Here is a 14409-nt window from a genome sequence, read left to right as displayed (position 1 = left end):
CTACCTAAGGAGATCGACAGCAAGTCATCGATCGGTACCTTGCACGGGACCTTGTCCCAAAAGCGTAATTTAGAGGTTGAGAAGCAGACGGCGCCAAACGCGCTTGGATAAAGGGGGCTTGTCTAGTCGAGCCAATTGCCCCATTGTCTTCCTCGACAAACGCCCGGAATATTGCCCAACTCGTGCTTTGATGCCAAAGGAGCAAGTCAGTGAGCACAGCCATTTTTAGCTACAAGAGAGCCCAAACAGCGCTGAGCCGTGAAGTGGCTTGGCACCTTTGCCTTGTTCGAGTTTTCGTCATCTGGGCTCGGTGCCGCGCCGGCCCACTGCATCGACGAACCAATCTCCACCAGCCACACGGTCCTCTTCAAAAGCTCCGTCTCAGCATTCTCCTTAACAAATCTCCAAACCGAAATTGCCTTGCGCTCTCCTGTCGCCGTCGTCGTGACAGCTCTTTCCGAGACATCCCTTGAGGACCATAGGCACAGACCTTCGACAGTTCAACATCCCCGAAGACGAGCACGGCGCCACTTATGCGACTCGAGGACCCGAAACCGGCTCGTTCTCCAGACATGTCAGCCTTGCAACCATAACCTTGAATCTAAACCCCTCGACGTCCTGTCAATCTACTTCCCCTGACTAGTGACCGCCCATTTGCTCCGTGACGGCCGCGAACCTTTGGACATCCACGTCAACCGGCCTCTTCGCTGAACACGGAGCTTTATCTTCACTCTCTAGTTACGGCTCAATCGCTCATAATGTCAGCCGTACGTATCCCTTATCTCAGCCGCGCCGCGGGGCTGTTCTTCTGTCCAGCATTCTTCCCCCGCTTTGATATAACATTACGAGAACGGCTTCGGTGCTGCATCTCTCTTATACTAACTCTATGATCCCACCCCAGGCTCAGTCCACACAGTCCAAGTCCGGGCCACCAGAGCCCGAGCTCTCGACGTCACCCTCGCCGCCGGCGCCCCCCGCCGAGAGGCTAACCGCCACCAACCAATTCCTCGGCACCGTCTCCCAGCCGGTAATCGCGGCCTTCTGCGCCGGCGGCGTGGCAGGCGCGGTGTCGCGCACCGTGGTGTCGCCGCTCGAGCGCCTCAAGATCCTCTTCCAGATCCAGAGCGCGGGGCGCGATGCGTACAAGCTCAGCGTGGGCAAGGGGCTGGCCAAGATGTGGAAGGAGGAGGGCTGGCGCGGGTTCATGCGCGGCAACGGCACCAATTGCATCCGCATCGTGCCCTACTCGGCCGTGCAGTTTGGGAGTTACAATTTCTATAAACGGGTGGGTAACCCAAACCCCCGAGCTCGTGGCGGGCAAGGGATGTGTGTGTTTGGTTTTGGGGAGGGAGGGCTGACGTATTCGGCGGTAGCAATTCTTCGAGCGACACCCCGGGGACAGCCTCACGCCGGTAGCGCGCCTGATCTGCGGCGGGATCGCCGGCATCACGTCCGTCACCTTCACGTACCCGCTCGACATCGTGCGCACGCGCCTCTCGATCCAGTCGGCGTCCTTTGCGGAACTCGGCGCGAAGCCGACCAAGCTCCCGGGCATGTGGCAGACCATGGTCTCCATGTACAAGACGGAGGGGGGCGTCAGGGCGCTGTATCGAGGCATCGTCCCGACAGTGACGGGCGTTGCGCCATATGTATGTGTGGAGGAGACATATCAGGGGGGAGATTGGACGGCGTCTTGCTAACCATTAACACAGGTCGGCTTGAACTTCATGACGTATGAGTTTGTCAGGCAATACTTGACATTGGAGGGCGAGGAAAACCCCAGCGCCGTGCGGAAACTAGCCGCTGGCGCCATCTCGGGCGCCGTGGCGCAAACATGCACATACCCATTGTGAGTTTGGCCCGGAAGGATTCGAGATGCGGCGGTGGGATACTGACCAAAACAGCGACGTTCTCCGGCGGCGGTTCCAAATCAACACCATGTCCGGCATGGGATACCAGTACAAATCTCTGCCGGATGCTGTCCGTGTCATTGTGACGCAAGAAGGCATCAAGGGTCTTTACAAGGGCATCATCCCGAACCTACTGAAGGTGGCGCCGAGTATGGCGTCTAGCTGGCTGAGCTTTGAGCTCTGCCGCGACTTCCTCGTGAGCCTGAAGCCCGAAGAGGAGACGCTGTTACAATGATGCTTCACCAATATGTGAGCCCATCTTTCTTGCTTCAAACACGCCATCACTAACCCCATTCACAGCCGAAATTGCAAAGAGTTGATCGATCAAGGCAACTTTTTCCGTTCCTCTAGATGCGCCACTAATAAACCTAGTTGTACATACACACCAAACATCTCTTCCCTTGCTCCGGCTCCCAGCTCCCTAGACTTGTGGACAGCAACCGGGACCAATTCGAGCGCCACCCCCAACTTGGCCGCTTACATGAAAGGCGGCAGCGAGAAGTAGTAGCCGGGGTTCTTGCCCCGGAAGATGCTGAGGAGGAGGCTGTAGACGACGAAGAGGACACCGAACCAGGCGAAGAAGGCGATGCCCTGGTTCCTGGGGTCGGTCATCCGGGGCACTTTAACGGCCAGGGAAATGCTGGAAAGAGCGAGGATACCATCTATCATTTGGTTTGGCGGCGTTAGATAGGAATACAGACGGGGAAGGAGGTTGGGTTGGGCGGGGGGTAACAAAAAACGGATAGACTTTGTTTGTAGGGCACTTACACAAGGCAGCCACAATCTGCGTTTCTAGGCCATATTGGTTCTGAAAGCCGCTCGCGAAATAGCTAATACCGCCGCGGCCGTCGCCGGCGACGTACGGGACGTTCCTGATGTGGTTGAACATGTGGCCGCTGGTGAAGAGAAGGATCGAGATGAGCGTGATGGCCGCCCAGACGGTCCGGCTCTGGATGACGGGGAGCACGTAGGGCCAGGCGACGTAGGAGAAGGTCAGGCCGCCCGAGAGAATGACAAAGGTCGAGATCCACCGCATCCAGTTGATCGGCCGCTTGATGGGCGGGTGCGGGCGGTCCGGCAGGTACCGCGCGACCCAGCTGTGCACAACCTCGGCGGCTTGGGCTCTAATAAGAGGGGGTCCATACGTCAGCTTCTCTCCGGCTAGACAGAGATCCATACTCCTGAGCGACTTACCCGCCTGTGAAGTCATATCGAATCGGCTCCGGCGAGACAGTGGCGTGAGGGCCGGTCGTAGGCGGGAAAAAGAACAGCACCGGTGCCGTTTGCAGACCCAGCTATCACCCCAAACGTCAGTCAGCCAACCACCTCTCCCACACCACACACACATCACGATCCGCCTGGGAGGAGGAGCAATAACATACGCTCATAAAGATATCCCGGCCATCCCCGAAATCCAGCGTCCCGAACACGACGCGCGACTCGCCCTTGCGGTCGCCGGCCGTCCAGCTGCGCGCCAGCAGCTCCCACTCGGGCTGGAACTCGCGGCAGAGCTGGCACCCGTACCGCGAGTCCATCGCCGTCAGCAGCACCGCCACGCTGTAGTCGCGCGGCGTCGCCGTCAGCTCCCGGTACGACGGGTCGCTCAGCTTCACGGGGCTCGACGAGACCGCCTTGCCGTGGTACAGCTGGAACCGCTCCTCCGACGGCTTCTTGGACGTGCCGCCCAGTGCGCCCGTCGCGGCCCCGAGGAGCGTCGCTGTGAGGAGGTGGAGCAGCCGCATCTTGGGTGGGCGGGTGGCGTGGTCGGGTCTGTGTGTGTTGGATTGACTCGTCGCCGAGGAGGGGATCACCAATTGGGTGGTGGTGGTGGTGAAGTTGGTCGTTGACGACGGCCGCTGCTTGCTGGGTTCGGGGGCCTTGGCGGGCGATTGAGACAGAGCTTCTGCTTCTGGCAAGTGTGTCCTCAACGAACGTCAGCGAAACGCTCTTGGAGCTCTGCTGCAGCAGCTGGCTGTACCCCTGCGGCTTGGCATTTGCCGGACCGACAACGAAGCCAGGATGCCACGGTGGGGGCTTGTATTAGGCGCTAGGCTGTGTTGGGAATACTGTTTACTTCAAAGTGTGGGCAGCTTGATGATTGCATTCCTCGAACATTGCATCATCTATCCCTCCATCTATCATCCATCGTCCTACGCCCTTGATTCCCTGCTGGGCCGTTCTGCCTTGTTTTCTACTCTATTACTAGCGACTCTAGACTTTTGTTGACCCCGTCCCCATCATTGTTTACGTCCTTATGCCGCCGACAAACGCGTCGCAATGTGTAAACATGGACTCTGAAGAGGTGCGCATCAACCCCCCCCACGCGGCGGGTGCTGTTCTAACATTTCTAATCAATATTAGAGAACCGAAACGATGCACAATCTCGACATGAAATACCGGCAAGCCACCCACGACTGCGATCTCGTGGTCAAGAACGAAGAAACACGCAGGTTAAAGCTGCGCAGCATGGTGCTCCGTGACGAGACCTCGGGAGTCAAGGACCAGCTTGCGCAAAGAGACCTACGTGTTAAGGAGCTTGTTGCGCAAATCGACGATGTCCGCAGCCAGCTAGACAGTGCCCAGGAGAAATCCCGCAGGCAGGATAACCTGATGCAGTCTCAAGCTCGCGAGATTACCAACCTAAAGGTAAAGCTGACCGCTAGCCCCGCTTCCGAGTTGCGTTCTAATGCGTGTTACTCCAGGAGGAACTCTCTGCTTTCAACGCCGTGTCGCAAGACTCAGCCAAGGTCTTGTCCGAGAAGCTTGCCCTCTCCCGGGAAGTCGCCGTCCTCAAGCCCGAATTAGAACACCTGCGATCGCAACTCGCGCACCAGAAAGATGTGCTTGCCGAGAAGCTAGCTCTAGAGCGCCAACTTAGTACGTTGGAAGTCGAGCTTGCTAACGAGAGGCGAGCTGCGGAGAAGGCAGCACAGAGGCAAGACGGCGACAATGAAGTGGAGGAAGACCTCCGCAACCAAGTGCGCGAGCTGGAGAAAGAGCTGGCCAAGGGAAAGCGTCTCGCTGAGAAGAATCTGAAAAGCCACGAGAACAAGAACAGTGAAGCTGAGGGCGAGCTGCAAACACTCCGGGAGCAGCTGGCTACGGTGGAGGAGAGCCTTACTGCCGAAAAGCGCAGGGCGGAACAGCTAGCCAAGGCCAAGTCCAACACGACATCAGAAATGCAGGAAGAAATGGAGGAACTTCGACAAGGGTTGGAGGAAGCGCAAAAGGCCCTTGCTGCCGAGAAGCGAGCAGCGCAGCGGCAAGTGAAGAGGGAAGCCGAATCAGCTTCTGATGAGGAGCTAACACAGCTCCGGGAGGAGCTTGCCGAGGCTCGGGCGGAATTGGAGGGGCAGGCCAAGGCGCAGGAGAAGCTTCGAAAGGAAAACGAGCAGGCCCAAGTCGACGCCGAGGAACGGCAGCAAGCTGCGTTTGACAAGGTGGACAGGCTGCGCAGTAAGCTGCGTGACGCACAGGACGAGCTCAAGAAGTGCCGCACCGAGCTGGAGAAGGCACAGAAGGCGCAGGAGCGTGCGGCGAAGGTTTCTACCGTCGCAACTACCACAGTGCCGCTTAAGAGCGCCGGTGCGAAGGCGAACGCGAAGAAGAAGAGGTCAGCGGATGAGATGAGTGTGGATGATAAAGTCCTCCTCACCCCTGGCATGGACGACCGGCCGAAGCGTCCTCTTAAGAAGAGGGGCTTCGACCTGTCCATGGTCGGCGGAAAGTCCGAATTCTCCATCACGCCCTTCCTCAACAAGACGCACAATCCCGATGGATCTCCGAAACCCACAGACAACGACACCACGCCAACCGCGGCGGTCCAGTCCCGACGCGCCGAGGAGGCCACTACCGCTGAGCCAACCGCTGAAGAGCCAGCTGCCGAAGAGCCAGCCGCCGAAGAACAAACCCCCGAAGAGCCAGCAGCGGTCGAATCCTCAGCTACCAAGCCCGCCTCTGCAACAAAACTTGTAGAAAAGCGGCCACGCGGCAGGCCCCGCACAAAGCCCCTCAGCGACTCCTCGCCCTCCAAGAAGAACCTCACAGCCCGGAACCGCAAAGCTCCGCGCGTCGAGTCAACGCTTGACAAGGTTACCGAAGAGGCAGAGGAAGGTGACAGCAGCACCAACCAAGATCAAGAGAACCGCGCCGCCAACAATGCCAGCCCAGCAGCCAAACCGACAAGTACCAGCGTTGCTGCCAGCCTCAGCAGCATCCCGGAGAAAGCGGAGCCCAAGAAGAAGAAGCGCAAGCTGCTCGGGGCAAATCCCTCAACTCTGTTCGATGGGGGTGAGGACGAGGGTGAGAAGGTAAAGCCGACTGCTACTGCTGCTGCTACTACGAAGCGGCCACCAAGTGCCAAAGCTGCTGGGGCAAAAGCCAGCGGCAAAGGCCCTAGTGCTGCGAGGTTCGGTGCGGGCGTCAAGAATGCCTTTGCCGGGGCCTCGTTTTCGCCGCTGAAGAAGGAGAGGAGGGGTGTAGCGGCCAGCTTCTTGGCATAGTCGTCGTTGTGAACGGGTGATGTTGGTCTTGTGGTCTTGTGGTCTCAGGCATTTACTTCTGGTGGGAACTAGGCACGATTGGGTGGGCATATTTCGGCGTTGCGAGTGTGTTGTTGCATTTGGTGTTCGGGTACTGGTTAGGGGTTGGGCATATCGGTGTTTTTGTTTTTTACTGCACAATCAATGGGACACTTTTGATTCTCATCTTCTGGCAACTGACGTGACGGTTCAAATGTCTCCCATTTGCAGTCGTTAAATGCAACCACCGCCTCTATTTTTACTCAACCAAACATACCTAAACCCATGCCCTCTGAACATCATTGCGGATAACTAACCGGGATTGTGTGCTTATCGGGCGCCTCGACGATGATATTTCGCTGCTCGTGGATGCGCCAAGTATCCATCAATTGAGGGATTGAGACTAACCTAAACAACACCCCACGCGTCAATCTCAGACTTGCAACTATCCAGCCTCATGACATTTCACAGCTTCAAACCAACTCGACATCAACGCCTGTATTCTTTTGCCCTGAGGAATAAATCTGGAACACATACTCGTCGCCCCATGTGTACCTGAAACGTCTACACATATGCAGGCGCCATGGACCCGGACGCCACTCCGCGTGGCCGTCCCGGTCGCTAGAGGACTCTCATGTTCAAGCTCAAGAACAAACACCTTTAATTCACACTACTTCCTCCCATCAACATATACCGCGGCGTCAAAGCCAACAATCTCATCCCCGTGCCCAAACCACATCCAATCCCGCCCCGCATCCTCATCCGGCTCCTGGAAAATCCGCCAGGGCAACGACTATTTCGCTCGCAACGCCCGCGTCTCCGGGTACAAGTCGCGCGCCGCCTTCAAGCTGCTCGAGCTGGACTCCAAGTACGAATTCTTCCGCCGCGGTGAGGGGCAGGTCGTCGTCGACCTCGGCTACGCCCCCGGCAGCTGGTCGCAAGTCGCCGTCGACCGCACCGCCCCCAATGGCACCATCCTCGGCATCGACATCATCCCCGCCCAGCCGCCGAAAGGGGTCAGCACGATCCAGGGGAATTTTTTGAGTCCGGGTGTGCAGAGGATGGTGAAGCAGGTGCTGGTGGAGGGGGATAAGAGGAGGAGGGCGGAGAGGGAGGAGAGGAGGGAGGAGGTGGTTGATGAGGACGCTGATGCAATTGCTGATCGGCCGAGTTATATCGATTTCGAGCGGATGGCGGCGCATGAGAGTGATTCTGAGAGCGGAAGCCCGGCTTCTCCTTCATCAACATCACCCTCGCCAGGCGAGAGCACCCAACCGAAGGAGCAAGAAAAGCCGAATCTGCGGTTGGTAGACGTAGGTCGACGCATCCCCCCAGCCCAGCCCATACAAAAACGAGACCGGCTAACACTGCCAACTCACTTCACGACACACCAGGTGGTACTCAGCGACATGTCAGAAGCCTGGCCCCAAACCCGCGGCTTCTCGGTCAGGGCTTTGAGTAACGCGTATAATAGGATGATGAACACGAGCGGCACCCCCTTCAGGGACCACGCCGGGAGCATGGTAACTAGACCCCCGCCTCTCTCCCCATCTCCCATCCCCATCCCAGAACCCAAAACCCAGAACCCAGAAACCCAGAACCCAGAAACCCAGAAACCCAGAAACCCATTACCCTTACCCAAAAACCCAATACCCAAAACTCAACTAACCACAACCTCTCCCCCACCCCGCCCCCAAACAGGACCTATGCCACGCCGCCCTCACATTCGCGTCCGAGACGCTCAAGCCCGGGGGGGACTTCGTCTGCAAGTTCTACCAGGGAGCCGAGGACAAGGCCTTCGAGACCCTGCTAAAGGGCATGTTCGAGAGGGTGCACCGGGAGAAGCCCGAAGCTTCACGCGGTGTGAGTTCTATCTTCTTTCTCTCACGCTCTCTTACTCTATCTGGTCTGTCTGGGTGTATCCGATTTGACTCATGCGGGTTTAGGAATCTCGAGAGTCGTTCTTTGTGGCGCTTAGGAGGAACGGCGACGTAACGTTGCAGGATATTGAGCGCCGGTGAGGGGGTGGATTTGCTTCGCTGGCGACGGGACGAGCAGACGTGTAGAACTATATTGTAAGACATGGCCGCGATACTTTGTATAACACATCACATCACATCAAATCAAAGCACAGTCGTGTATGCTGCCGCGGGGCTCAATGGCATTGTCATTCATAGCTGTGGCATCAGTCAAGTGCCATGCAGTCAATTCTTCATGCCCGTAAAAAAAGAGAAAAGACTTTTGTGTTCCGTATGCCGCCTGTGACCGACGGCACAGCATAGCAAGCCCAGAACCACATGCCCCAAAACCATTGCCATGCGACGACCAAGAACCCCGCGCCACGCCCCAAACTCCAAAGGGTATCCATATCCACCACTTTAGACCTTGAAGCCACGCGACCTGCGGCGACCACGGGCGCGCTCGAACTTGCGGCCCTTGGAGCGGACATGGGGCTTCTATTGGGGGGTCAGTGCTGTTCTGTCGAGCGCTGTAAAGTAGGGATAGAAAACGAACCTTGTTCTTGTGGGGGCCCATGCCGAAGTGCTTGACGGCCTCACGCGAGTTCTTGGGGCCGCGGAGGAGGAGGGTGTTGGCACCGGTGGGCTTCTCGAGAGCCAGCTGGTCGAGAGTGATGACCTGGCCGCCGGCAGCGGTGATGCGGGCACGGGCGGTGGCGGTGACGCGGAGAGCGGCAACCGAGACCTTGGGGACGGTCAGGAGGCGGTTGTCGTCGGTGATGGTACCAACAACGACGATGGTCTTCTTCTCGTTGCCGTTCTTGAGGTTGGCCGCGATGCGGGAGAGCGAGATGGGCGGGCGGTTGATGCGGCTCATGAACAGGCGGCGCAGGACCACCTTGTTGAAGGGCGCATCAGTGCGGCCTGAAATGTTACTCCGTCAGAACGGTCGACTACCGTGGTTGGGGCAAAAAGATGACTTACGGGCCAAGAAGCGGTAGAGCTTCACCAAGAGCTTCAGGTAGACGTTGTCGCTCTTGGGGGCCTTGCGGTGCGTGGACCGCTCGTGGTGCTTCCGCAGATCGATACCTATTATTCAACAAGGACTCCGGTCAGCCTTTAGATCCTGGTATGCTCAAATTGGCGCGTCGACCAGTGATGCATCGTCTCGAAGCTTGCGCCGACCCGTCTCTCTCGAGACAAAGGGCCCAGGAACAGCGACGACGACGAATTCTCGACCGGGAGCAAAAATGCCATATCGCAGAGAGAGACGTGTTTCAGAATCTCATCCACTCGCACACAAAGGCTTCGAGGAGGCCGAGGGTTACGTACCCATCGTGACGGTGACTCGTGGATTGTCGACAAAAATCCGAGTCGATGGGAGGTGAAGTTCGTTGGGCGATGGTTCGAAGTTCCGAGGGCGCAAAATTTGGCGAGAGATTTTGGTGGTGCCGGTGTGGGGGATGATTTGTGCGTGGGCGGTGTGTCGCGGCAGATTAGTGAATTTGGGTGGGGCCAGAGGGCTCGAGCTCGGGGCACCGGTGATGGGGTTGGCCAAGCCTCTCTTTTGGGTCCTGAGCTTTTATTCTCCGAGCGAAGACAACAGCGGAGCAAGCCAAGATCGTAGCGCTGTTCTCGCGCTGGAGTCCAACCCTTCTCGTTGACCCAAACGGGCAGTATGTCGTGCGTCAACACCTTGGGTTTTTTATCGAGCTGTTCAAGATGGCTTTCACCAGGATCATACAGCTCATGATACCCTCGAAACACTCAATGCCTTTCCACAACCACACTCACAGCCTATGTACCAGGGAGGGAGTCCCATTTTCCAATGTCCCCGGTCCCGTGTGGCGCCTTTTTTGAGTTGCCTTCTCGCTTCTACAAGCACCGTCCTCTGGCTCAACCTTGCACTTGGAGTATTATTCGTCGCCGCGTCCCTAACGCTCCTAAACCACAAACAACATCATCCGCCGATCCCCCCCGAGATGCCCTGTCGACTTTTCCCATCACGTGGACTTCGTCTGGCGGAGACCCCAAACACCATATTGGCGGATTGTTGCGGTCGCAGACAGCCGTGCCTCGGAATATCCCGTCCCACAAGCTCATCATCTGATTTATGGGCGCAAGGGGTGTGTGGTCGGCGCCCGAGCGCTCGTCAAGCTCGCCGATGAACCGACGTCTTCGCTAAGCTTTACTAGACTGAGTCTGAGGTGGGGAACTCTGCCCAACAACCTTGGCGACAACTAGCGAGAAAAGTAGACTAGTCGGATGAGAAACAGTTATCAAGGAGAGAGACTGAGAAAGAGAAAGTAGAGTAAAACAGCTGCAGTAACAAGCTTCGATGGGAGAGCAAACGATGTTGAGAGGCCAGGTACGATAGCCGGGTAAAACTGGTGGGAGAACTGCGACTAGCTCATGGGTTACTATACTACGTTAAGTTGAATCAGAAACCTGGTGAAAGACGAAAGGACATGAGAAATCAAACGGGGGACAACAAGTCCGGACCGCCTTCGTCTTCAGTAGGGGACGGCAGCCTAGTTCATGCAACGGCAGGCATCGTCAACTGCGTTACCGACTTCTAAGTCAAGGTTTGATTTAATTTACCTACTTTTGTCTCAGTAACCAGCTTCTCGGAGCGTCCGGTGCTAATTACTCACTTCCTGACGCCTCCCGATTTCATATCCTCAAGCTTTATCATATCGTAGTCACCGCAACCCCGGAATCAACCTGGAAACAACCTAGGCCTAGCCGGCGCTGAAGACATAGCAAGACAACAAAACAGACTCCGGCAGGATGAAGGATGTACAGAGTAAGGCCAAAGGACATGGCTAGGTGACGAGGTAGTCCTCGCCTCGGTGGCCTTGATCAGTTGAGTTTCAAAACAGTTCCATTGCACCCCCTGGCGGACATGGTTGCGATGACATCAACACGTCACGTCGAGGCGTTATGAGCAGATTTCCGGATTCACCACCATCTGATCCGGCTTCTCGAAGCAAACGAGTGAAACGCAAGACCGGAAGTAACACAGGCACGGCAACGATTACCGAACTTCCTATGGCTGACGACCAAGCCATCGCTGCCTGATCATTGGATCGTTGGTACCGGGCGTCGTAAGAGTTAACGGGGGGCACGTATAGGGGGTGCTTCGTCCCATTTCGTGTTGTTCGGTCGATGCTCCGTGCCGACGAAGCGTCCGGGGGCTTTAGCCGGGGCGGCGAGAGAACCAAGAGTCCGTCCAATTGTGCGGAATTGTGCGGTCGAGCAGGTCGGGTAGTATCATGATCGGCAGCGACGATACCCCCCTGCGTGCTCCCGTGGCACTGGGCTGGGATTGCCGGCTAATAATCAACGGGTTAATAGGGGGCACTATATGCGCGTGCAGACAAATCAAGCTCCGTTTCAGACAATGGCGTATTTTAGCCACCAACTGCCGTTTAGCGCCGGGAATGAAATGTTGGGGAAATGGAGTCCTCCCCCGGAGACCCTCATGGCCAGACACACCTACATGACCGTACGGGTGCATGCGGAGTCCCCGCATTCAAACTTGATGAACTGCCACGCCCAGATCGTGGTGTGAAGCGATCGTGAGCATCCAATGCATCTCGAGATGACAATAATGGACGTTTCCGACCTGTCGTGAGTGTTGTTGCCTTTGTGAGAAGGGGGATTGAGCTCTAGGCCCTTCGGAGTCAATCTCCTGTGATGACCCGGGGCAGTCACCCAGAGTGGTTTACCTCCCACAACACCTCGGGGGCTCTCTGCTCCGCTCCCCCAAAGCATGTACGCCATCAGTCGTAGCCACTCCACTGCCATTCCTCGTGGCGGACCGCTACCCGCTGATCGGCACGGCGAATCTTTCTCACAAGCCCGCTGTGGCGGTGGACGGTTGTAAAGGGCAACGAGCTCCGTCCCCCCCAGTGCCCCCCTTGACCCTTAGCTTTCCCAAACGGGAGATCGAGGGACGTGCATGAAGGTGTGGAAAGCACCCCAGATTGCCAGGAACCAGTTCCCCGATTCCCCACATTCCCCACGTACACGTTCAACCGCAGTGGCAGTACCCGCGGTCCATCAGCCAATCCGCAACGGGGCGACGGGGCCATCGCCTGAGCGTAAATGAAGCTCGATATGAAGTGCGAGATGGGACCTGGCAGGCCGTCCACTTGATGTGATCGGCACTCGCCAGCAGCCCCGCATCCATATCCTCACGGCGCCTGCTCGGCGCGGTTCACATCCCTCCTCGGAGCGTCCAAGCCGAGCCCTCGCGCCAACACCGGCCCTGTCTTCCTGATTGCAAGGCTCGACCTCCAGAGCAGGACGGTAGCCTTACCTCGTGAGCGGCCTGGGGGCGTTCGTTGGCTTCGGCCCCTGAGGCTCCGGGATGTGGCCGCCGTGGAAGACGGCAGACGCCAAGGGGGCACCCACGCCCGGTATAAAGGCGAGCCACCCTCCCTCGGTTGCTAAGGAGGAAGATTTCTCGACCAGCCCATCACAGTTCCAACTCCAGCTTGTGTGATCTTGCCCAACATGAAGTTCTCCACGTCTGCCGCTCTGGCGTTCGCCACCGCCGCCCTTGCGGCCCCGTCGCCCACGACCCAGCAGAAGCCCCGCCAGGCTGGCGGTGCCTGCGAGTCGGCCGTGACGCTCGATGCCAGCACCAACGTGTTCAAGGAGTACACCCTCCACCCCAACAGCTTCTACCGCGGCGAGGTCGAGGCCGCCGTCGAGCAGCTCACGGACGCCAGCCTCGCCGAGGCCGCCGCCGCCGTCGCTGATGTCGGTACCTTCTTGTGGCTCGACACCATCGAGAACATTGGCAGGCTGGAGCCTGCGCTTGCGGACGTTCCTTGCGAGAACATCCTGGGTCTCGTCATCTACGATCTTCCGGGCCGTGACTGCGCCGCTAAGGCCTCCAACGGTGAGCTGAAGGTCGGCGAGATCGAGAGGTACAAGACCGAGTACATCGATGGTGAGTGCCCCCTTTCCCTCGCTTCGATACACCAGCGAGAGGAGCAGAATCAGCCGAGGGAATGGGCAGGTTACTGACACAAGCGCCGCAGTGATCGTCCCGATCCTCAAGGCCAACCCCAACACGGCCTTCGCGCTCGTCATCGAGCCCGACTCGCTGCCCAACCTGGTCACCAACATCGACCTGACCACCTGCCAGGAGAGCGCCGACGGCTACCACGAGGGTGTCGCCTACGCGCTCGAGCAGCTCAACCTGCCCAACGTCGTCATGTACCTCGACGCTGGCCACGGTGGCTGGCTCGGCTGGGACGCCAACCTCGACCCCGGCGCTGAGGAGCTGGCCAAGGCCTACAAGGCCGCCGGCGAGCCCTCGCAGTTCCGTGGTATCGCCACCAACGTGGCTGGCTGGAACCAATGGTAAGCCCATTTTCGTCCCCGGAAACACACATCAAGACCACTCGAGGTTTGCTGACTGACCCTTCCCCCCTTCCAGGGACATGGAGCCCGGTGAGTTCTCCGACACCTCGGACGCCAAGTACAACTCGTGCCAGAACGAGATGTCGTACATCACCACCTTCGGTGCTTCGCTCGAGGCGGCCGGCATGCCCAACCACGCCATCATCGACACCGGCCGCAACGGTGTCCCCGGTCTCCGCGAGGAGTGGGGCAACTGGTGCAACGTCAAGGGCGCCGGTTTCGGTATCCGCCCCACCGCCGAGACGGGCACCGAGCTCGCCGACGCCTTCGTTTGGGTCAAGCCCGGCGGCGAGTCCGACGGCACCAGCGACACCTCGGCCACCCGCTACGACGACTTCTGCGGCAAGCCCGACGCCTACAACCCCAGCCCCGAGGCCGGCCAGTGGAACCAGGCCTACTTCGAGGACCTCCTCAAGAACGCCAACCCGGCTTTCTAAGCGCGCCCACCACGGGGCGACTGCCGCCGGCGGCGGCGCTGCTGCTGCTTCTCAAGTTGCTGCTGCTGCCGCTGCCGCCGCTGCTGCGCGGAGGAATGGCAAAAAGAGACTGGGTCGGAAGACACGAGCGGGCGCTGTGCTTTGG

At 58.3% G+C, this 14409-nt stretch overlaps 7 protein-coding genes across 7 annotated transcripts; 4 read left to right on the top strand and 3 right to left on the bottom strand.

Annotated features, from left to right (window-relative positions):
• Nucleotides 1–666: 666 nt before the first annotated feature.
• B0H64DRAFT_200843 (mitochondrial carrier domain-containing protein) lies at nt 667–2364 on the top strand. The gene is made up of 6 exons (XM_062799256.1): nt 667–767; nt 902–1285; nt 1374–1649; nt 1713–1849; nt 1905–2159; nt 2211–2364. Exons 1-5 carry the CDS (start codon nt 759–761, stop codon nt 2143–2145), a joined length of 1047 nt encoding a protein of 348 aa, XP_062658558.1. The 5' UTR covers nt 667–758; the 3' UTR covers nt 2146–2159; nt 2211–2364.
• Nucleotides 2365–2387: 23 nt separating this feature from the next.
• B0H64DRAFT_444064 (uncharacterized protein) lies at nt 2388–3652 on the bottom strand (the record flags this gene model as incomplete). The annotated part of the gene is made up of 4 exons (XM_062806753.1): nt 2388–2572; nt 2679–3034; nt 3105–3205; nt 3293–3652. The coding sequence occupies 4 exons, from the start codon at nt 3650–3652 to the stop codon at nt 2388–2390; spliced, it is 1002 nt and encodes a 333-aa protein (XP_062658557.1).
• Nucleotides 3653–4030: 378 nt separating this feature from the next.
• Nucleotides 4031–6626, top strand: B0H64DRAFT_200795 (uncharacterized protein). The gene is made up of 3 exons (XM_062799255.1): nt 4031–4212; nt 4272–4556; nt 4613–6626. The coding sequence occupies exons 1-3, from the start codon at nt 4165–4167 to the stop codon at nt 6410–6412; spliced, it is 2133 nt and encodes a 710-aa protein (XP_062658556.1). The 5' UTR covers nt 4031–4164; the 3' UTR covers nt 6413–6626.
• Nucleotides 6627–7002: 376 nt separating this feature from the next.
• On the top strand, nt 7003–8451 carry B0H64DRAFT_375758 (FtsJ-like methyltransferase-domain-containing protein; the record flags this gene model as incomplete). The annotated part of the gene is made up of 4 exons (XM_062802436.1): nt 7003–7743; nt 7825–7953; nt 8132–8293; nt 8377–8451. 4 exons carry the CDS (start codon nt 7003–7005, stop codon nt 8449–8451), a joined length of 1107 nt encoding a protein of 368 aa, XP_062658555.1.
• Nucleotides 8452–8566: 115 nt separating this feature from the next.
• Nucleotides 8567–9836, bottom strand: B0H64DRAFT_402437 (ribosomal protein L18e/L15P). Its single transcript, XM_062804232.1, has 4 exons — nt 9721–9836; nt 9373–9477; nt 8945–9312; nt 8567–8886 (listed from the first exon to the last, which is right to left on the bottom strand). Exons 1-4 carry the CDS (start codon nt 9722–9724, stop codon nt 8809–8811), a joined length of 555 nt encoding a protein of 184 aa, XP_062658554.1. The 5' UTR covers nt 9725–9836; the 3' UTR covers nt 8567–8808.
• Nucleotides 9837–11008: 1172 nt separating this feature from the next.
• B0H64DRAFT_200784 (uncharacterized protein) lies at nt 11009–12083 on the bottom strand. The gene is made up of 2 exons (XM_062799254.1): nt 11712–12083; nt 11009–11514 (listed from the first exon to the last, which is right to left on the bottom strand). The coding sequence occupies exons 1-2, from the start codon at nt 11921–11923 to the stop codon at nt 11262–11264; spliced, it is 465 nt and encodes a 154-aa protein (XP_062658553.1). The 5' UTR covers nt 11924–12083; the 3' UTR covers nt 11009–11261.
• Nucleotides 12084–12659: 576 nt separating this feature from the next.
• Nucleotides 12660–14363, top strand: B0H64DRAFT_200762 (1, 4-beta cellobiohydrolase). Its single transcript, XM_062799253.1, has 3 exons — nt 12660–13351; nt 13443–13767; nt 13844–14363. The coding sequence occupies exons 1-3, from the start codon at nt 12910–12912 to the stop codon at nt 14262–14264; spliced, it is 1188 nt and encodes a 395-aa protein (XP_062658552.1). The 5' UTR covers nt 12660–12909; the 3' UTR covers nt 14265–14363.
• The last annotated feature ends 46 nt before the right edge of the window (nt 14364–14409 follow it).

The sequence above is a fragment of the Chaetomium fimeti genome (assembly GCF_033439085.1).
Source record: "Chaetomium fimeti strain CBS 168.71 chromosome Unknown B0H64scaffold_5, whole genome shotgun sequence".
NCBI lineage: Eukaryota > Fungi > Ascomycota > Sordariomycetes > Sordariales > Chaetomiaceae > Chaetomium > Chaetomium fimeti.
The sequence above is the reverse complement of the archived record's forward strand: the minus strand, read 5'-3'. Positions and strand labels throughout refer to the sequence as shown.

Bases quoted from the DNA above. Each gene is read 5' to 3' on its own strand.
- B0H64DRAFT_200843 (XM_062799256.1), top strand. The intron at 1,286-1,373 runs GTGGGTAACCCA...ATTCGGCGGTAG, and splicing joins GTTACAATTTCTATAAACGG to CAATTCTTCGAGCGACACCC. The intron at 1,650-1,712 runs GTATGTGTGGAG...CCATTAACACAG, and splicing joins TGACGGGCGTTGCGCCATAT to GTCGGCTTGAACTTCATGAC.
- B0H64DRAFT_200795 (XM_062799255.1), top strand. From the start codon at position 4,165: ATGCCGCCGACAAACGCGTCGCAATGTGTAAACATGGACTCTGAAGAG. The intron at 4,213-4,271 runs GTGCGCATCAAC...AATCAATATTAG, and splicing joins TAAACATGGACTCTGAAGAG to AGAACCGAAACGATGCACAA. The intron at 4,557-4,612 runs GTAAAGCTGACC...GTGTTACTCCAG, and splicing joins GCGAGATTACCAACCTAAAG to GAGGAACTCTCTGCTTTCAA.
- B0H64DRAFT_402437 (XM_062804232.1), bottom strand. The intron at 9,313-9,372 runs GTAAGTCATCTT...GTAACATTTCAG, and splicing joins GCTCTACCGCTTCTTGGCCC to GCCGCACTGATGCGCCCTTC. The intron at 8,887-8,944 runs GTTCGTTTTCTA...ACCCCCCAATAG, and splicing joins TGGGCCCCCACAAGAACAAG to AAGCCCCATGTCCGCTCCAA.
- B0H64DRAFT_200784 (XM_062799254.1), bottom strand. From the start codon at position 11,923: ATGCGGGGACTCCGCATGCACCCGTACGGTCATGTAGGTGTGTCTGGC. The intron at 11,515-11,711 runs GCCCAGTGCCAC...CCCCCTATACGT, and splicing joins ATTATTAGCCGGCAATCCCA to GCCCCCCGTTAACTCTTACG.
- B0H64DRAFT_200762 (XM_062799253.1), top strand. From the start codon at position 12,910: ATGAAGTTCTCCACGTCTGCCGCTCTGGCGTTCGCCACCGCCGCCCTT. The intron at 13,352-13,442 runs GTGAGTGCCCCC...CAAGCGCCGCAG, and splicing joins CAAGACCGAGTACATCGATG to TGATCGTCCCGATCCTCAAG. The intron at 13,768-13,843 runs GTAAGCCCATTT...CCCCCCTTCCAG, and splicing joins GTGGCTGGCTGGAACCAATG to GGACATGGAGCCCGGTGAGT.